This window comes from Ascaphus truei, chromosome 2 (assembly GCF_040206685.1).
Source record: "Ascaphus truei isolate aAscTru1 chromosome 2, aAscTru1.hap1, whole genome shotgun sequence".
In the NCBI taxonomy this organism is placed as follows: Eukaryota; Metazoa; Chordata; class Amphibia; order Anura; family Ascaphidae; genus Ascaphus; species Ascaphus truei.
The window spans coordinates 238,081,105-238,103,741 of NC_134484.1; the positions used below are offsets into that span (position 1 = coordinate 238,081,105).

The 22,637-nt window shown below is 39.5% G+C and overlaps 1 protein-coding gene across 2 annotated transcripts in view; it reads right to left on the reverse strand.

The window, feature by feature from the left end:
* The window catches only part of GABBR2 (gamma-aminobutyric acid type B receptor subunit 2), a 1,005,342-nt gene that overhangs the window by 460,248 nt on the left and 522,457 nt on the right, over positions 1-22,637 (reverse strand). For both annotated transcript variants that reach the window (XM_075585987.1, XM_075585988.1), the window contains exons 5-7: positions 16,353-16,418; positions 8,458-8,646; positions 5,579-5,815 (exon numbers count right to left, since the gene is read on the reverse strand). In XM_075585987.1, the coding sequence (XP_075442102.1) occupies positions 5,579-5,815; positions 8,458-8,646; positions 16,353-16,418 (492 nt within the window). The remainder of the gene's footprint in view (positions 1-5,578; positions 5,816-8,457; positions 8,647-16,352; positions 16,419-22,637) is intronic.

A 22,637-nucleotide genomic window follows, 5' to 3' on the forward strand; every position in this document is an offset into this window, starting at 1 on the left:
TAACTGTAAAACTAACAACATCGTATACCTCTTGGAATGTGATTGCGGACTACTATATGTGGGTAAAACGATCAGAGAATTCCGTAGACGGGTACTTGAACACGTTAATGCAATTAAAAATGAGTTAGACACACCAGTTGCCCGTCATGTCAACACCATGCATCAAGGTGACATCAAATGCATCAAATTCATAGGACTTGACAACATTAGGGGTAACATGAGAGGTGCTGATATAGACAGCAAACTGCTTAGGAGAGAAGCAGAATGGATTTATAGACTAAAAACACTTAGTCCATCTGACTTGAATGAGGGATTTACCTACACACCCTTCATCTAATCCTTTGTAGTGAGATTGCTGTCTATGATCAATATCCCTCTGTGTATGCCTTTATATTTGTCAGGGTATGCCCTTATAATAATGAGCCATGGCATGTGCAGTCTAAGAAGGATTGTAATTCTCTAAAATCTGAGTTCTCACCTTAAGGGATCATATCAACTCTATTACTCTTTGCCCCTCCACCACTTACCTTGTGGACAATAGATTGGCTACAAATGCAATTTCTTACAAACAGTTTTATTATTAACACATTGATACGCTTTGTTTTTAGTTGCACTGTGTGTTTCAAGAATATAGGTTATGCCGAGTACCCGCTCCTTATAGATCAATGCGCGGCTGTTTCCAAAAGTGAAACCGCAGAGCTATTGGTTGTGGGTAGTTATAGAAACCAAAACGTTATTTGAGGGTCCACCGGCATCCCTGCTATCATTAGCCTCTGACGAAGCTCCCTGGTGGGAGGGAAACGCATTGGGCATCGATCGTGGTGATGTCATAGAACGTGAGAACGCGGTGACGTCATCGTAGGAGGGGGGCTAGATTACAAGGTTGTATCACGCCGAGCACAAGCACCGCTGTCTGCTGGTTTGTTGCAGTCATTTGCCACTGTTGTGTTCATATGAATGAAGGCACCTTGAATTGAAATTGGCTCATGAGTTGTGTACTGTTAACCCTGTGGTTGTGAATTCTTGTACCTAGGGGTTGTGTCCACTGGTTAATTGGGGGTCATGGCACAGAATTAATCCACTTACCTCTCACCATTCAGTCTGCTGTGCTTTGCACTTGACCTTAGGGCATTGTGTACTCCTTCTAATATAACTGAGTGATATTTGAATTGCTATTAGATGAGGGTAAAATTATACAGTGATGTTGGAACTGTGTCATTCAATCTATGACGTTTATATATAGTGAGGAACATCCCACTCCAGTTCATCAGCAGTCATTGTTGTATATGCACACAATGTGGAGTCTATGGTGAGCAATTAGGTAAGCTGTGTCTTGTACCCCATTAATCACACAAAGGCATTTATTATAAGGCTTTATTCATTTGTTATATGGACAATTCTCCTGACCCTGCTCAACCACTGATTTCAACCCTGTTAAGCTAATTACATATAAGAAGTTACACCTATCCCTCACCATAGGATTGTTATATATAAATACCCTATGATTAAATAACAGTGAAGGATAAGGATTAAGTAACAGAGTCTACAATTTGCACTTCTCCTATATTGAGTTTTTATAGCAAACACGTTACACATTGTTCAATTGTTGATTTAAGAATTATTACTATATATGTGTATCATTATTTTAATTAAAGCACAATAAATGTTACGTTTTAACAGCCTGGGAGTGCACCGTCAATGTGCTTCTTGCTGGGGAAGGTCCTTATGACTTAGGGCCCTTTTCCCTTCTTTGAAAATACAATTTCATATCAGCACATAGGTAGCACCCAATGTCTATCTTGATATTATAGGCTAAAATCATATTACAAAATCATACAATTTAGTGAGCGTTATATCACATATGGTGTTTCACTATATTTTCTATGAACATAATATACTGTTGGTCCAGTGAAAGGTATAACAACCTACATGGAATCTGAAACCATTATCAATTACAAGGGGCTCATTCACAAAGTCATGGCAACTGTAGAATGAAGTTATTTACAGATGCAACTGCCGGTTTTAGACTGCTTGCCAAGGAAAATCTGTGACCATCTCGCAGTAACTCTTGAGATGGTCCACAGCAGACTGTAATGGTCTATTGGATTAACACAGTGGGAGTCCCTGTGTTTGAATGGGACTCGCAGCCTGGTAGAATTCACAGTGTGAGTCCCATTCAAATGCAGGGACCCCCACTGTGTTAATCCGATGGACCATTAGTCTGGCTGCAGGAATCTTGTAGCGTGGGATGTGTTTAAGTGCAGAATTCTCAAGGCAAGCAGTCTACATCCGTCAGTTGCAGCTGTATTTTATTTATAAAAATACATTGACTCCCCATGATATTTGCCAATACTGAACCTTGGACAATTAAGATCAACCAAAATAGGGGGGCCATTCTCCCAACAGAGATGATTCTCCTGGTAGCCAGAAAAGCAATTATGATCAAATGGTTAGATACACAAGCACCTAACATAGAACTTATAAGATCCCTCTTGGTTAAACTGATCACGATAGACAGAATATCTACCGAACAAGTAAGAGATAATCAGTATGCCAAATTTGATCGAAAATGGGGGATGATTATAAACTCTTTTCCCCAGCTAGAACAAAATAAATTCAGATGACACCCAAGATAGGATGGTACTGTAAACTAAACTGGACGGAAACCGGATAAAGGAAATGTAAAATAAGGAGAACGTCCTGCATCACAACATACAGTAACATAACAACATGACAGAACAGAGTAAAAATGAAGAGCCTAGTTTAAACAAATATGATAACTAAAAGAAAGAACGGGAGTCACAAGCAAGCTATGATACAAAGTTTTAAGTTAAATGGTCGAGATAATAGATCAAGACCAGTTATAAGTTCGAAAAAAAGAAAAAAAAGGGTAAAACAAATGTATTTGTAAATACAATATGCTACAATGTAATATTTTGAAATGTATCTGTAAACACCCTAATAAAAAGATACTTTAAAAAAAAATACATTGAGAGCTACCTCTCATTTTCAAGTATGTCCTGGTAAAGTTAAGTCGACAACATGACAATTTACAGTTGCAAAAAAATTTAAAGTAGAAAACAGCTGAGGTCTTAAAGGAACTTAGACTGGAAGCAAATTTGAGAGACTCTGGAAAATAGTTCTTGCAGTGGGATGATTTGTATCAGTGCCGTCTTAATGCATGGGCACGCTGGGCAGTTGCCATGGGGCCCGACGAGCATAGGGGCAACATGCTAATCTATGCACAGACCAGAATTTAACACTCATTTTCTTATCATCCGCCTCAACATTCAAATCTCCTGCTAACTCGCTAGAAGGAGAAAAATTACGACTTGTAGCGGAGAGTTGGCAGGGCCCAGTGCACTGCTTTGCCTGGGGCCTATAATGCTGTTAAGATGGCCCTGATTGGTATGAGGAGGAAGAACGACCAGATTCTTTATTGAACCTTGGGACAATAAGCAGGTTTCTTTCTAGAAGTGGATCTAAGGAGAAAAGTGCCATGTACAGTAGGCAGGGCCGCCTACAGGGGGGGTCTGCTGGGACTGGTGTACAGGGCCTGCTTGCTTGGGGGGGCCTGGCCAGCACTGGAGATTTTCCCCCGACCTCTGGCCAGGCCCTGGTGCCAGTCACGCCTGGTCCCCGGCTCTCAGCTGCCTGTAAGCCTCTTCCTCTCTGTATCCCAGGCCACCGAGCTTTCACTGCCGGCACGCGATGGGGCTCTCCGACATCACACATATACATCATAAGTATATATATATAGAGAGAGAGTATATATATATATCAAGATAGAGAAGGACCTACTGTGGTCAAGTGACCTACATACTATATCTGTTTAATCTAACACAAATTAAAATATAAAGGTGAGAAAAACATGATATTTTATATCCTAAGAGTGATTCATCATAGTATCTGTTTAATAGACACTTATCACCTTTGTAAACTAGATGATTTTAACTTTTGACAAAATTTGCTTCATACAAAGCATGATGGAAGATATGATAACAAACATCTGATCTGTTTTTGAAGGACAAGCAGCTGCAAATTGGTTGTCTAATAAATTACCATCAAAATTAGCAGTCTCTCTATACAAGAGTCGGGTCTGCCACAAGGCACATATAAAATTGAAGTACATGGAACATTTCCGAATGGGAAATCTCCCCAAGGAGTGTTATAGATTCAACTCATTAAAGTGACTCCCTTGGCAGTCCAACTCTGTTACATACTGTATACTGTATAATACAGCTTCAATGCTTTAGTTACTCAGAATCGAACAAAATAAATACTGAATAGTAATGTTCTGCTGAGAGTGAAAATACAGGTTCCTATTTATAATTTTGACTCTGTTACTGGTATATATCACTGCTCTAATTAATTGTGTCACTGTCTGTCAAATCTAAAAATCAAAATGGATATCCAGTCTTATGTAAAAATATTATGCAGTAAATCCTGCGACCATTCTACATATTTTTGGAAATTAAAAAAAGAACTGAATTAGGATTCAAACTTGGATACATTTAATTGAATAACTTTTCACGAAATCCTACAAAATATAAGGTAAAAATTGTCTCCATACTCCTCCTACCCATTTTCCAAATAGTTTAGTGACTATCAACGTTCCAAAGCAACTCATGCCTAACTTGATCTGTTTTAGAGATGTCTAAAACATGATTTCCTTAATGACAGCTTATCTACAACTAAAAAACAATTGTGCATAGTTCTACTCACTGTAAGATTGAGCCATGAGTGCAAATGAAAATATGAGCAGTGCACTAAGAAATACAAATCTTTGCAAAATATTGAAGTATGTGTACTACAAAACCCAGTAATAATTGAAAACATTTTTTCATATTAGAAATAGACGCCTAATTAAGCTTTCTCGATACTGTAGCACAAACCAAAGGAATAAAACATAAATACTTTAATCTAACTACACTAATTCACTTCAGTGTGCATAGCAGGTTCAGTTACTGATTGTGACTTGCACTTCTCAACCAACTCATGGTTTATTGAGTAAGCAGGTAATCTGCACACAGAAGGATGTGGAACTCTGGATAGTAATTCGGACAGAAATGTGTCTTTTTATGTTTTGTTTTCTTACTTTATATCTGTATGTGTTTTCTTCCTGGCATTTAAAATAGGGATACAATTATTTTTGAAAGCCCAAGTCTAATACCTTTTATACTGTATATTGATGTTGTATCATCCAATAAAAAAAAAAATCAAATAAATTATGTCTGAGAGAACCTAGATGAATCAGAAACACATATTTGTGTCCAGACACTTATCACAAAATAGAGTACAGGCATAAATAGACACACGCTTAATTCACCAACTATAAAACTCACAGCTAGACCTTTTTATACAATGTCTGTTCATACTTGAAGTTGTCTGACACGAGTTATCATAACCAACAAATCTGTTTTTACATGATTGGCACAGCTGCTAGAACACGTTATTTTGACAGACATACTTTATCATTTTAACAGCTATTGATATAAGATTCTGCTAAGTGAATATAACTTTTTGTTCTCATTTTTTGAAATACGTAGGGATGATTAGTAGACAGACATATACTTACCGTTACACCAAAGAAGTTAGTTTCATTCATAGCATCCAGAAATATTTTCCCCAGTTTGTGATCTGTATAGTTAAAATCCTGAATCCGTTGATGCCGGTTGCTAGAATGTAGGTATTCCATTGCTCGATGCAGTGTCTTGGCTATTACCCATATTCCATCATAGGCATAACCATGAAATTTACTTGGTTCCACATCTGATCGTTTTTCATTGTATTCCTTTTCATACTGCTGGGGGGTCTGTACACAATAAAACATTTTTAAAAAAAGTCACATGAATGTTTGTTTTTCCCAGCCATGACTAAACAAATTGTATTGTATAGCAGTGCTGTTGAAATAATTATGATATCTATAACAAAGTAATTTGTTTTAACATTATTTCGGACCCTGTAAAAAGTGGTCTAAGAGAACCTGAAACTGCATGAATTTGACAAGTGTTTTATTGATAACACTTGTATACTTACTCAATATGTTGTGAAGCTGCTTCCCTGTGCTGTAGAAGATTGTACTCATATTTATTGGAATAAAACTTTATATTGGGTACGGGTCATAAATGTGATTGTGAAAAAAAGAACTACTAAGATGGTACGTGATCTACATCATAAGACTCATCTGGAAAAACAAAATATGTACAGCTTAGAGGATAGAAGGGAAAGGGGGTATATAATCAAAACTTTCAAATGCATAAAGTGTTTCAACAAAGAACAGGAGGGAAGCATATTTAAAAAAAGGAGTGCTAGGACAAGAGGCCATGCTCGGACACTGGAGAAGAAATGGAAGTACTTTTTCATGGAAAGGGTGGTGGACTTGTGGAATAGTCTCCCACCTGACTAATAGAGTGCAGGGACTAATATAGTAAGGACATCCAACATTCATGGGATAGAATTAAGGCTATCCTAATATGAAAGAAAGACCATAGGATCTGAGGATTTACCGCAGATAGGAAAGTGGGCAGACTAGGTGGGCCAAGTAGTTCTGATCTGCCGTCAAGTTCTCAGTTTCTATATTTCTATGTAATTGTTCAATCATCTCAATTTAAATTGCTAGTCAATAGCCATATTTTAGTAAGCGGTACTAGTACACAAGACACTTTCCAATGCCTGATGTCGCCTCATGGCTCGTTCACATGCATTATGCTGTAACCCAGGTGCTGGAAGGTGTCTTGTGGAAGAGAACCCCTTAGTAAATAAGGGGCCATATCTCTCAGAAGCTTTTATTTCTGTGTGCCCTAGCTCACCCAAAGCCACTTCTACAGCTGGTATTGGAAATGTGACAGATGTACTTAAAAACTGTAGCCATGGCATATATTTCATACATTGAAATAAACAGAGGTAAGCCTACAATGTGAAAGGAAGAGAGTGGTACTGCAAGCAAACAGAACAACAAGTTCTAAAATAATAATAGAGTATTGAAAGACTTGATAAAAGATATCCAGAAATGTGGTGATCAAGGAGTTTCTAGTAATGCCTTAATACCTGTCAGAGGGTGCAGTTTATGATTGACACACAACCACTATGGGCACTATTCAAAATGTTTTGAAGGGGCTCTCCTTCCTTGTGAAGATTACAGTCCCAGTCAAATGTATGGATTTAGAATATTTTCAAGCAAGGGCATGGCAGCTTCACAGAATATCGAATAGGGATCCTTGTGCTAAAACAGTAATCCAACCTACCATTATGTTTGCAGGACGGGAGTAAGGGGTCCCCGGAGCGAAAAATAAAAAAGCTTTTTTTTTTACCCACTTTACACCGCTGTTTAAAAAAAAAAATACTTACCAGTAAAGGTACCAGCGTTACTTCCTAGCATTTAAATCTCCCGTGTCAATAGGAAGCAATACAAAGCCACAGCAGATGACTGAGTCTTTCCATTGTCCTGTGTGACGCAGGATATTTAAACCACCATTTTGTTTCCCCTGGATGGGGAATTTTGGGACTAACTAAAAAAAAAATACACAGTTCCGGTGCCCCCTGGTAAATAAATTAACTGGAGTGGGAGAAGAGAATCAAAAACCTTGCAGTCAGGATTTCTGCTTTAAAGTGCTAATGAAGAGGATGGCCGAAGTACTCATTTGTATATACAGTATAGCAAATAGCCATTTGATGTTGATGCCATGTACAGTAGTGTGGAAATCCCTCCCAACGAGTATTTTCTCTGAATTACTACCACATTCTAAAAGTGTTAAACGTCATTACATTTGGTTACCCATAATGGCTGGAAACAAATGACTGTTTTTGCTTCTATGAAGTTTACATTTGAATTTTTGCAGAAGTTTGTTTTTCTGTTTCTATTTTACCATTTTCGCAAAAATCACAGATATACTGATCTCCTGGATAAATATGTGAATATATTGTCATTTTCTTACTTCATGTATAAACTACTGGGTCCCCCCCCCCCACCCCCCACACACAGTTTAAGATATACAGTAAACAGAAATGTCTGTTTTTTTATCTCTTGTTTGCTATCTAATAGAGAGCCCCAGTTTCATGCAATTAGGGAAAGTTGACATTCATATTTTGCCAACAATTCAATAACAAACTTGAAATAAATAGATGTAACCTATGGTAAATTGTGACCATTGTGCTGCAGTTTCTGTAATTAAATTTTTAAACACTCTGCTAAACTTACTGAACTTGTTATGAGGATCCCTTAAAAGCCTGATCTGAATTAACTACATATAGTGTTTACTGTGTAAAAAAAATTCTCCTTACGTTAGCCTTCTTTATCTTTTTTTTCACCTGCTTTGTAATGAAATACTGTATGCTTTGAATGAATGAATATAACATTCATGTCCAAAACCCAGACTTCAAACAAGAGAAAAACAAGTACAGTGTATGAAAAATACATCATTGAAATGAATCTCCGTTTGAGTGCCGTTTTCTCACCCGGCCTGATATTGTCTTGATTTGTTTTGTGCTAAGAGGTTCAAAATCCACTCCAATATATCCTTCCATGGCACTTAGAAGGTTTTTGCTTGAACAGGTGGACGAGTTGGCCTGCTGCCACCACAGTGCCTGATACCATCCAGGGATGATCCACTGATATTTACTGCCAAACATATCCACATCATAAGCCTATAAATAAGAAAAGAACCAAATGTTTAGAAATAGAATGTTAAACATGAATTCACTTTTTTTCTCAGATTTAAAGGACATCATTTCTAATACTCTGTGCCACCTAGATGTTGTACTCAAGTTCGCATGACGTTTCTCATGAACCTTTTATGAGTATTGGAATTCTCTGCACTATACTGTAGACTGATCTGGGTACTTTTACTTTTGCAAAAAAGAAATACATTACTGAGTAAATAATTGCCATGTTAAGGTTACATTAAAAATCTTACTGTGCGAGTTGCACCAGTCTTTATTGGATCTGGCATAAAAGTCTGGTACAAATCTACACACAGTGTAACAGCTTGTGAAGGAGGTCTTGTTTTTCTTTTTTTCCCGATATGCCAGAAAGGTTTCTCATGATTTCATTTTCAACTCACAATGTGTTGTTATTTTCCCAACTAATGCAATTTCTTTTTTTCTTTTCTTTTCTTTTGTTACTTAAATTTTTTATTGATAATTTTATATACATAAACAATAAGGTATGCAGATCAGAAAACAAAAAAGGGTGGGGGGAATACAATAATACAAATAAACTGGTTATGAAACAATAAAGGGGAGGGAGATCAGGGAAGGGGGGAAGGGACAGCATTTGTAACACTATAACACTGTAAACAACAATTTAAATACCACATGTATCACTCTGTTCCAAGCATTCTAGTCTATGTATGGGGATATACCTGCATGACGGAACCAAGGAGCCCAAATCTCAGAGAATTGCGAGGTAGAATCGTTCAGATAAGCTGAGAGTTTTTCCATATAGACTATATGCCAAATTTTATTATTTATTTGGTTTAGGGATGGGGGGCAGTTGTTTCCAATTTTTGGCAATTGTACACCTTGTAGCGTTTAAAATTTGTGATATTACTCTAGCTTTTTTTCTGGAATGATTGGCCATTGGTTTTCCTAGCAATATACTGTATATACTGTGTCGTGTGGGACAGTGATTTCTAGAATCTTGTGTATTAAGGCGAACAGTTCCGTCCATGTTTGTTGGATTTTCGGACATGACCAGAATATGTGTAATACATTCCCCACTTCACCACAAACACGCCAACACAGAGGGGAAACACCTGGGAGAAAAGTGTGTAACCTGGCAGGAGTCATGTACCATCGGAATATTAACTTGTAAATATTCTCCTTAATCACAACGCATGATGAATTTTTGGAAGCAGCTTCCCAGATAACAATTTCTTTTTTTTAGGTAGTTTTGTTGGACAGATTTCCCTCTAGTTAAGTACACATCAATATAAATTATTCATCAGTGAGGATCATCATATTAAAATGTAATTATGTGTGTGATCATAATCTGAGGTAGATATGGCAAGAAGAGCAAAGTAACAAGCTTTATTTAGGATGAGCATTTTGACCTTATTTATCCTTTACTTATCCTTTGAATTCAGAACCTAGAAAATGAGGGCACGTACAAGGGAGCATGCTAGTAATTAAGACCAGTCTACAACTGAGGCACCTGTGCTGAAGCTGGGATAGATTTAAAACCTGACCTGTTGGTGGTTCTTGAGGACTGAAGTTGAGAACCTTTGAATTAAGGGGAGACTCATTTTGAACAGCACTGCAGGCAATAAGGAAGAAATAGGGAGAAGGAGCATCTCAGTGAGTAAAGACACTGACTGGCACTGAGTTTGAGTCAGGGGAACCTGGTCCAATTGTCGGCTCCTTGTGACCTTGGGCACGTCACTGTATCTCTCTGTGCCTCAGGCACCAAAAAACATAGATTGTAAGCTCCACGGGGCAGGGACTGCCCCATATCTGCAAATTTTCTCTAGAAAGCACTACGTAAAACTAGCAGCGCTAAACAAGACCAAATTATTATTATTATATCAATGGCATTTAATGCTTGATCGAGCTCCGATACCACTTATAGGAACTTCATGAATCCTGATGTAGGGAATCTATATATTACTTGTGAAGAGGGAGGAGCATATTCTGCACCCCATCATTTTAGACCTTAAAATGCAGATTAAGGTCGTGAGAGGCGGTGCAGCTGCCTTGGAAAAACTTATGACCAGTACTGCAAAAAGTCTAGGTACAAAAATTTGTTGAAGGCACATTTAAAAACAGTAAGAGAACACTCTTACGCATTTCGCGTGGTCACCCACGCTTTATCAAAGAGTAAGGTATACAAACCGATCAATCACATAAATACCCATAATCCCCTCCCTTCACTCATGACGTATCGGCGCTCTTTGATAAAGCTTGGGTGACCACGCGAAACACGTAAGAGTGTTCTCTTACTGTTTTTAAATGTGCCTTCAATACATTTTTGTACCTCGACTTTTTGCAGTAGTGGTCATAAGTTTTTCCAAGGCAGCTGCACAGCCTCTCACGACCTTTGTATGCTGCAATCCTCTGGTAGGAGCACGCCAACAGCACCCGGATCTCCACATGGTCATCAGTGAGTAACCCTATCATTATATGTTGCTCATTTTATGTGACTTTTATTATCATTTAGTTCCTACATAGCCATTTGACACCCATATAAGACATACCTATCATAGGCTATTGGGAGTCTACAGACAGTGGTGTTTATGGGACTTTCACAGAGTTATACATCCATCACAGACTTTGTGGATTTTGGAGCTCTGAGTTCAATAAGCTGTTTTGTTTGGAAAGATTATGAAGATTCAAATGCTTTAACCTGCATATCCAATACATGGACATTTCCTGGCTAGCATCGCTAGGGGTTAAAATCCTCTATTTCTCACTGTCATTTTTAAAATGCAGATAGATATTTAAATATGCTTAAAAAGGGCAGCAGTTTATTGTTGAACACTGTCCTGGGCCCTGTGGCTATGGTGGGACCTGCAGCTATGGGGGGACCTGGTCAGAGTTCAGGTCCAATTTCCACATCCGGCTGTCAGGACCCAGCTTTCCCCAGCTGCGGCCCAGGCTTCCCCCAAAGCCCTCCCCCCTCCCGCCGCAGGCGCTGCTCAGCACCAGAAGCTGGGTCCAACTTCTGCATCCACCCACTGGATCGGTGCAGCACCGGAGGTCTCCCCCGCAAGGTAAAATTAATGTGTATGTTATGGAGTGTGGTGAGGGGTTGGCATTGAGAGTGGGGTCGGTGGGGTGTTAAGTGTTGGGAGCAGAGGGGTGGTATTGAATGTGGGGAGGGAATGGGGGGTATTGAGTTTGAGGAAGGGGGGTTTTGAGTGTGAGGAGGGGGGTTTTGAGTGTGAGGAGGGGTGGGTGGTATTGAGTGTGAGGACTGAAGGTGGGCATTGAGTGTCGGGAGAGGGGAATTCAGTGTGAGGAGGGGATGGGGTGATTGAGTGTGGGGGTATTGAGTGTGAGGGGGAAGTAGGATTTGAGAGGGACGTAGATTAAGGAAGTGTGAGTGAGAATAAGAAGAGGAGAGAGAGTGAGAGATAGGGTGTAAGAGAGGGAGGAGTGAGAGGAATGTAAGAAGTGGGAGTAAGTGAAAGGGGGGGAGTAAATGAGCAAGAAAGGGGAGGTGGGGATATAAAATAGGAAGAGGGAGAGGTTGGAGTGTAAGAGAGGGAGGGGGTTTAAGAGGGAGGAGAGTGAGAGGGGTGTGTAAGAGAGGGAAGAGCAGCGAGAGGGGAGTATAAAAGAGAGAGGAGAGTGAATGGGTATAAAAGAGGGACGGGGAGGAAAAGAGGGGGTGCAAGAGAGGGAAGGGGTGTGAGGAGGGGAAGAAATGTGAGGAGGGGAGGAAGAGAGAGAGGTGCGAGGAAGAGTAAGATGGGAGAGAAATATAGAGGGGTGAGAGCAAGGAGGTGTGTGAGGGCGAGGATTTAAGAGGGTCTCATAAGTCCACCAACACAGGGGCCCCCCATTGGAAACTCTAGTCCTGGGCCTTGTGAAAGCTGTTGGCGTCACTGCAGACACCTATTCAATATGCTGTGAAGCAACTTCTCAGTGCAGCAGAAGAGTTTAACTCCATTCAAATTATCATTATTATTTCCAACATATTCCACAGTGCTGTACAATGAGGTGTGAAAGCAGTAACAATAAAAATACATACCCCTTGATTCAACAAGCTCAAGCTCCCCTACAAGTTAATACACCTGAACAGGTTTTACCTTCCATTGATTTGAGTGAAAGTTAACGCCTTTTAAGGTCCATTAACCCATAACGGAGCTGGATGAATGACCCCTGTAGAACATTAACATACAGCGGTACAGTAAGTAAGGAAGGACCTGCTCCAAGCAGCTTACAATCTAAAACGACTACAGTAGACTAAATCTTTTCACAGCACAGAAAAGTAGCTTCACAGTATATTGAATTTGGTCCATAATATGCTAAACTGCTTCAGAATATCTGCATATTTTTATCAAATGAAAACATTTTAAACCACACCACATTTTGACTCGCACAATACACCACGATTAAGTAATCGTGGGAATACACCTGCCTGTTACTACTAGCCTGGCTGGGCTTTCTTGCGGGGATCTTGTTGAACCGGTGATTCCTGTGAGGGTCTGGTATTTCAATGACTCTTAATAGTTTTTATACCTGATTATGTTTCTGTTTCACTGTATGTATATCCAACACTTTTTTTACCTACTATGGAGACAGTGCTGTATTCTATACGGTGGAGGGGTTTTGTCACTTTTTTACCCACCATAACTTATCTAAGATGTGGTTGAAACCTATCCCAGCTTCAATTTGCAAAGCCAGTATAACCAGCCTCACACTGATGGGAGCCAAAAGGTCGAAAAAGCTCTCTGTGAGTAGGTTTACTGGCTTTGCACTTAACCCAGGCTGTACTGAAAGGCTGTGTAATGCAGCAGGCATAAGCTCATAGGGGTTCATGTCAATATGGACCTGAAGCAAAAGGTGAATCTTTGTGCTCATTTACATGTCTGTCTGCAGGCCATATCCCTAAAACCTGGAGAACTGCCAGAGTTGTCCCAATCTTCAAAAGCGGATACAAAAACATGGTCTCAAACTACAGGCCAATCTCTCTTCTCCCAATACTATCCAAAGTCATGGAAAAATGTGTTTACTCCCAATTAAGCGATTACTAAACAAAGACAAATTTCCGTAGCTAATTCCAATCTGGCTTTTGCTCCCATCCACTCCACGGTAACTATCCTGCTAAATGTTTGCAATGAGATCCAGTGTGGAAAGGAACTGGGACAACTCACTGGTGCAATATTCCTAGATTTTGCAAAGTCTTTTGATACTGTTGTTTGATACTTTGTTGCTTAACAAACTCCAGTGTCTGGAATAGGGAAACATGTTTAATCTGGTTTCATTCCTACCTATCAGGTAGATCACAACATGTGTCTATCTCAGGCTCTAACGTCAACCCCTTGGATATCACCTGTGGTGTCCCGCAACGCTCTGTTCTGGAGCCCCTACTCTTCTCAGTGTTCATCAATGATCTTCTTACAGCTTGAAAGGGAGCTTCAATACACATGTATGCAGATGACACTCTTATGCACACAGCCCTAGCATCTCCGACCTTGAACACATACTTCAATCTGACTTTTTGAGACTTGAAAATTGGATTTCCCAAAACAAACTGTTTGTAAACACTGACAAGACTGTAACAATGGTATTTGGGAACAAGGCTACATTTTTAAAGCTTCCAATGACTGAGCTCCAGATCAGAACCAACGCTAATACCACCCTAGCTCCTGTTACTAGTTTTAAATACTTGGGAATACGGTTTGATTCCCATTTAACATTTGCATTGCACATTGATACCCTGACATCCAAAACCTATGCCAAACTAGGTGTACTTTACAGGAACAAATCCTCCCTAAGTCTGCTGGTCAGAAAGCGTATCGCACAGCAGATGCTAATGCCAATTATCGACTATGGGGACACAATATACGGCTCGGCACCCCAAACCCACCTTAGCAAACTTGATACCCTCTATAATTCAATATGCCATTTTGTTCCCCAATGAAACTACAAAACACATCACTGCAAAATGCTCAAAGAACTAGATTGGTCATCACTTGAGTCTAGGCGCAAAGTTCATCTTTCCTGTCATGCCTTCAAATACTTTCTGGACAAGCTACCTATCTATCTGAACAAGCTCCTCACCCCTACCACATGCAGCACTTATCATATGAGAGCTGACTCCAAAAGACTGTTCATGGTCCCATGGTTCAGCAAAGTATCCGACCGCTCCTCCTTCTCTTACTGTGCACCACAAAACTGGAACAATCTACCAGAGACTCTCACAGCCACTACCAGTCGAAGTTTTTTCAAAATTAAAGCTGTCTCACTTTTTAATCTGGTCTGTAACGGTTACGTACGCCTGTAACTTATACTATTTCTTACTGTGCATGCAATGTCTTGTATATAAAGTATAACCCTTTTCAATCACTGAAACTACAGTATGTATTTGTAACCATGTATTATTTCTCATCATAACTCTATGCCCAGGACATACTTGAAAACGAGAGGTAACTCTCAATGTATTACTTCCTGGTAAAACATTTTTATAAATAAATACATTTCCCAGAATCCCTTGCTGTAGTGGAAGCGCTGTATGCTGGGAGATAACGGTGAAAAGCAGGATGCAGACCTGTCCGAGACATGTGCATGTGCTCATAAGTGATTATTTGTATTTGCTGTATGCATATGTATTATATATGTATATGTATTATATATGTATATGTATTATATATGTATATGTATTATATATGTATTATATATGTATATGTATTATATATGTATATGTATTATATCATAGTATATGTCATTTCCCAGAATCCCTTGCTGCAGTGGAAGTGCTGTATGCTGGGTGATAATGGGGAAAGGCGGGGTTGCAGACCTGCCTAAGACATGCAGATGAGCATACAGCTATATTTGCATATTTGCTTTCCTGTGGAGGGTTTTTGTCACTTTTTTTACTCACCATAACTTAACTCAGTATTGTGGTTTAGCCTATCCCATAGCCTCTCTTGCATTCCCAGTAAAATCAACCCCACACTGATGAGACCCATCAAGGTCGAAACAGCTGTCTGTGGGTGGTTTTCTGGGTATGCACCTTAACCCTGGCTGTGCTCAAAGCTGTGTCCATGCTTAAGCCTATAGGGAACCATGTTAAAAATGGTTATTGAGGCAAAAAGTGACACTGTGTGCTCATTTGCATGTCATTTCCCAGAATCCCTTGCTGCAGTGGAAGTGCTGTATGCTGGGTTATAATGGGTAAAGGCGGGGTTGCAGACCTGCCTAAGACATGCAGATGAGCATACAGCTATATTTGCATATTTGCTTTCCTATGGAGGGTTTTTGTCACTTTTTTTACTCACCATAACTTAACTCAGTATTGTGGTTTATATATATATATATATATATATATATATATATATATATATATATATATATATATATATATATATATGTATGTGTGCCTACAGTGTACTCAGCACTTACAAGAGAGACAATACAGTATAGGGAATTATAATACAATAAGTGCAACAAACAGGAAACCCCTGCCCCATAGAGATTACAATTTAACTGAAGCATGCTGATAAAATGAAGCCTGCTACAGGACATCTGCATTTCAATTTGCCGACTGTACCATGAAAATCATATACTTTATAGCAATTACAAGTGCTATAGTCTATATTGAAATATTTGAAATGATATCTGTATTTCTCAATCTCATTATTATATTATGAATTAGAAAGTATCAATTACAGTACAGTTCTACTTACACAGCAGAAGACTTTTGCTGCCATGTGCTCATCAAACTGCCCAATTATTATCCGAACATCATTGCCCTGTGGGATAAAAGTGCACAGATTATGATTTCATGACAAACACAAGAAAATCAAACACTTGCTGTCTGGTTTAAGGAAATCAATTAGAAATACATGTTCCGTAGACACTGGGATTCTCTGAAGTGATCAATCATTAAACAAAAAGAACAATGGGAGCACTCCTGGTCCATTAACAGGTACTGTCATTCTACTTTAATAAGGAGGTGCTAAAGTCATATGAGGTAAAGAAGCGACCAAAACTAGAGTCTAAAAGCGGCACTCTTATCTATCCTTGCATTATAATGGAATAAGTTTTTTAAAAAAACTATTGTATTATAAATATATTTTGTATTCATTTAAATGTAAAATATATCTTAAATCATAAAAGAATAGATACATTGTATTAGTAAAATGAGGAAAAAAGTAAATCTTGATAGACTTATTGCAATAAAATTCAAGGGTAGTTAAGAGCGACACTTTCAAACTCTAGGGTTTGTCATTGCTTAACCTTATTGATAATTCATAAAAAATAAACACTAGATTTTTTTTTAAATAGGTGATATCAAATGCATTTTAAGATATTTAAAATCAAATAATCAAAATTCCAATTTCTGTTACATTAAAGCAGCAGTCTAAGCTGTGCGTTTTTTTGTGCGTTTTTTGTGTGCATTTTTTCCCTCCTTCAATATGTGCATCAATACAATCCACACAAGGGTAAGTAATTAGCTAAGTTGCCGATCGATCCGTTTTCAGTGATAGATCAGCGAAGATTCGGCTCGGGGTTCACTAAATTGCTGTCAGTGCAGCAGAAGAGGACTAACGATACAAAGTTCTGTGGGGAAGATCATGTGACCAGGCAGTCACTAGATACAATTGGTGCAGTACTAGAGAAAGGGCAGGGCCCAAAAAGGAAGAAGATCTGTCTTTGTAAATGGTTGCTATAGAGACATAAAATGCTCGTTACATTATAATACATAAAAAATATAATTCAGAGTTGTTTTTTTTTTTTCAATGCTACAAGTATTTTCTCATAGTACAGAACTGATTTATTAAAAAAAAACACATGTGGGATATTGTTTGGTCTGCAGCTTTAAAAGCAAAAATATGAGTCTAGTAACAATGTGATTTTTTTTAAAAATCTTTATTATACCCTCCAATAAATCTGTCCTTAATAGTGCACACAAACGTGTTTATCATGCAAGTTATAGTTGAGGCTCAGAAATTATTATTTTTTGCTGAACTTCAAAAACTAGGTTAAATTCATGAAAATAACATTTTCCCAAAAACGGCCAAGTTTGCCAAGCATTAAAAGTCAATGTGCAAGGTCATGTCCCCGTTTAAATACTAGGCTGCCATTTACTGCCAATATCTGACAACATTTCACAGTAATCTGGTGAAAATGTTGCACACTAGTGTATTTTCTCAAATTTTGTCCAACAATTAGCAAAAACGTAAAATAAGATACATTTTCTTTTAATAATGTCAAAGAAGCACATTTGAAGATTTCTGAACAACTTTATCCATAGAAAATAAACACAGACAATGCCGCTCACCTACATACATGACATAATATACAATGGAATAGGGTGCATACGGGAAATAGATACGCATAGAGGTGGATGTTGACAGACAACAGAAAGTAACCTATGTGCACTCACTATTCACATAAGAGGGCTGGGAAAGATTCAATCCTAGGGTGTAACCCCTATATAGCCACTCACTAATATAACTAAAATACTTTTATTAAACATATGCATCAATAAATGACAATAACAGGATAAAAAGCCAGGGAGCTCCTGCACGAGCGGAGAGACTTAAAAGTCTAAATATAGTAACAATGTAATGTCTCTTTAAGTAGCAAAGAGACAAGGGAGAGGAAAGGAACCGTAATGACTCTTATATAAAAAAAAGATCCATATACACACACTATACAAAGTATATTGCACCACCTCATAGACACAATCAAACCATATATCTAGTATGCGATTGTATCCCTAGCCTAAAGTCTTAGTAGTGAGTGTTGAAACAGTAGCAACAAATAGGCATAATTGTATCATTGTATCCCATCAATAGCTGAAACCAGTGCCTCACTCGTGGGTGGGAGGGAAAGGGCAAAGCCCAAATCACACAACACTACACCCCAGGCTATCCTATGAATATAAGGATCATCACAAGTCTCCTATGTATGCAAATATCTGTATACAGGATGCCATGGGACATGAGAACAGAGGAATAGGACCTGGTTCCGCTCCTACTGTAGGTAAGTGCTGGTACAGTGTGGTAGCGATACAGTCCTTCTCCCTATGGAGACAACTATACAACTGAATGTATAATGAGTAAGTTAAAATACTTTATTAATGATCAATGAATAAAAGAAGGGGGTTTAAAAATAAAATGTATATCAAACAGCACGTGACTGTGTCATTTGTAACATAACTCTGGGTAGTTATGTTGATTATACATATGGAGATCCTTGATTGATTTTCAGGATCTTTGCTATAATTATAGCCGCCTATAGATATAGGGATGGGGTCGTAGTGGGACCACTGTGTAGATAAAGTCTTGTCCCAATATGTATCAGCGCGTGTAGTTGTAAACGCGCTGTTCGCGTAGACTTAGTTTGGTGTATATGTTAATATTCCTGGGCATAAATAGCGGAGACAGGTCTGATCTGTGTAATCTACCTGTAGTAAATGGTCGATAGTGAACCAAAGGTAACCTTCTTAGTACTGCTAAGCGAGATTTCAGGCTGTGAGGATGACACTAGAGATGAATACTAGTAAAAGTATCTCCCCTTGCGCCGTTTTAGCCTACAGAGGATGACATAGTATGTACAGTGGAATGGCTAGTTTAAACCCCCACAGTCGGGTAATCATGCATGTGGTGCCAGCCAGATAATGTATTATAGTATACTCTTGCTCGGTTGTTAGGCTGATAGAGGGGATAATGATATATCCTCAAAGGGGTGTACGTACAGCTAGTCTCCAGTAAAGGAGATACCTGGTATATAGTGTAAATCCTCACAGCGCTGACAAAAGGAGTGGTAGGGGCAAATACGTGCAGTATAGATGCTGGGAGGTTCGCATCCAACATGTGGTATAGGCAAAACACTAGAGTGTGCCTCCGCATAACATAATGGTTATATACAATACATATCCCTTGTGGTACATAAGTGTGATAGAGGTGGTGTAGACGGACGTTCACAGAGGTACACAATTAGGAGGCTTTATAATGTGAAATTATAATAGGCTTTATTGTGCTTGTTCCTTTTCATCAGGAAATTATCCAAACACAGGGGGGGGGGGGACAAAGCTTCCATTCACTTGAGAGTATTTCTAGTGAAATCCTATGCAATTAGTTCACATCTCCATTAGTTAAGCATGTCTCGCAGCCCCAAAACATATAGCATGAAAATAAGCAGATATAAGCAGTCTCTTAAGAATAAAAGTCTTATCTGTTTCTTGGAGGGAAAATCTTCTCACTTCCTGGTTCAGCTTCAGGTGTAGTAGTTTTCCCTGTGTCTTGAAATCAGCTCTGCTGTGCAGAGCTCAAGACCGGTCAGCTCCAAAGGTCAGCTCTCAGTCAGAGCTAAGGAGTCACTTCCTGTCTCAAAGGCAGGCTTTTTGTAAACAATCTAATCAGGCAGGTGGTGTTTAGTAATTAACTACCACACTGATAGATTAAAGGCACATTACTGAACATGGATAAGTCCCCTGTTACATACCTCCCCTGTTTGTGGGAAGCTCGGGCTTACCACGGCCAAAGCCCATCCTTCCACTCTCATTCTAGATATCTCTGTGACTTGAATGAGAGTGGATGGAGGAAGAGAACCCTCTGTCCCGCTGGGATTGGAGCCCTTTCTCCAGTTTATTTTTGTCTCTTCCCGAAAATGCTTGAGATCAGCACTCCTCAGTCGCTCGAGGAGGACTTTTTCCACGTAAAGTTTTTTTATCGCGTGCGCGGTCTTGAGATTTCTGTTGCGTCGGGCACTCCTCTTTTTGTAGACAAAGTGTATGGCAACAGTTGTAGAGCAGTTAGGACTAGCCCTTAGAGTTATCTGCTCTTGAAGTGGTCTTTCTGCAGCTTCTCCACACCACAGAGTCACCAGTTCAGCTTCTTTGGGACTGAGTTGCACCTCCACCTCCTTTTCCAGAGAACGTCCTACTGTATTTTCTCAGCTTCCTCAGCTAAGGATTCTTCTGGCTTTGATTCTGCACTCCTACCTCTGTTTGTTGCCTTTTGGGCAGCTGTAGGTTTGGCTAGTGCTTTCTTAGGTGACTCAAACTTCGTAATTTTGTTTTGAAGTTGCATGGAGTCCCCAACTCTCACTGTACCCTTGTCCTCATGGGCATTAGTTACTGTGGGATACTGGTGCTTGGGCAGAGCCAATACCTTTTACTGTATTGGAGGAATCTGTATCAGAGTCTCCTTCATATACTGGAGCTCTGTAATTTTTGTCGTCAAGGTTGCCGCTGCGTCTGTTTTCTCCTTGGTGTACTGACTCAAGGGAATGGAACAGTCTCTCTGTCTCTCCAGCTCTTGCTCCAGTTTCTGAGCCTTCTCACGCTCTCTCTCATACAGAGTCACCTGGTATCGAAGCTCTGCTTCCAACGATGCTCTGAAGACATGCAGCGTGACCTTTAGCTCCTCATACTGCTCTGTGGGGACGTACTGGGTATTCAGACATTCCTGCAGCGCTTGTACCTCTTTAGCAGCCTGCAGTTTTTCTTCCTGTAGCGTTTGCTGCTTCTCCTCAGAATACTAGAGGTGTGTAAGCAGACCTTGCAGTTGGTTCTGCAGTCGGTGCTCTGCGTCAAACTTTTCCTTGACTTCTTCTGTTAACTGAAATTTTTCTTCTTTCAGTTTTAAGTTTTCTCTTTTTAATCTTGAATTTTCTCCTTTTTCAGTCTCTGTATTCTTCAGAAAATGGGAAAGGGGGGGATCCTCAGGCGCGTTGTTCTGCTTGTTGCTCCAGGACATATGTGAACGTAAAAAAGAGATAGGGGACCACAATAAGGAATAATTCAACACATATGGATTCCTTAGATCTCTTAAAGGAATAAATAAATGATGGGAAAGAAAACACACTCACATTAGATGTCTAATCTTGATCAGATGGCTGATCTTCTGGTGTGGATGGGGGAAGGGCGGGGGGGGGAGTAAAAGGGCCCCTTGATGATTCCTCAAAATAGGGAAGAGAAGGGAAAAAAAATGTAATAATGTTTATTTAAACAAAGATAAATAGAGATTAAAAACTCACAAGCGGCCAAACAATATTGGCATAGGGAGGAGATGTGTTCAGACTTCACAGAGCGTCCCTCTAGAAGATGGGTAGTCTTGTGTAGCCTGGCTTCCAGCTGGTAGAGTAGCCTGGGGTGCAGCCAATGACAGGAAACGTCTCCACAAGCTCGTGCATGAACTGGGTCCTTCTCTGTCTGCTTCTCTCCTTACACGCTTCTATCACGGCTTCCGTTCCGTCGCGCATGCGCATGCGCTCCAGGCGAGATGCTTGCCAATCTGGAAAAACTTCAGTTCCTCACTACGGTGGCCTGTGATGATCAAAAGCCGTCAGACGCGTTTCGCATTAGCTTCCTCAGTGACGTAAGTGCATCCGGGGTAGCAGCCACATTTTATACCTTACGAACTTGAAATTGACTGGAAATTGTGCTGCTCATTAACAAATTGCCTAATTTGCATTAAATGTATTGCAGTCCTATGTTTCTTTTGCTAACACATCTGGTTTAACACTTATTGGTGCCTTTAACTCTTTAAATGGATAAATCAATACAGGGAATGGGATCGAATTTACATTAATTTCTGACACTTAGCAACTTAATGTTTTATGTGTGTACAAATGGCAAACTAAAAACCTTTTATAGGCGAGTAAAAACTATGATGACTGTGGGGGTAATTGGTTTAGTGTAGTTCTTCTGCTCACATTGCAAATGCAGGCGCAGGCTTTTAGGATTGCCATGGGGTGGTTTACAAATTAAGGAGGTATGGTTTACATAAAACGTAATGATTAACAGTTTAATTGTACTGTTGGGAAATATTCTTCAGGGCCTCTTTGCAGTCCTCCTTCCATTTACGCACATCTGCTTTGAGAATGACAATCTCCTGGCGTGAGACTTCCTTCTCTAGGTTGAGGGTCTGAAGCTCCTTCTGAGAGACTTTGAGATCTGTTTCAAGATTACCAATAGTTTCTTTAGCAATGTCCAGCTCCTCAGTGAGACTGTGTAG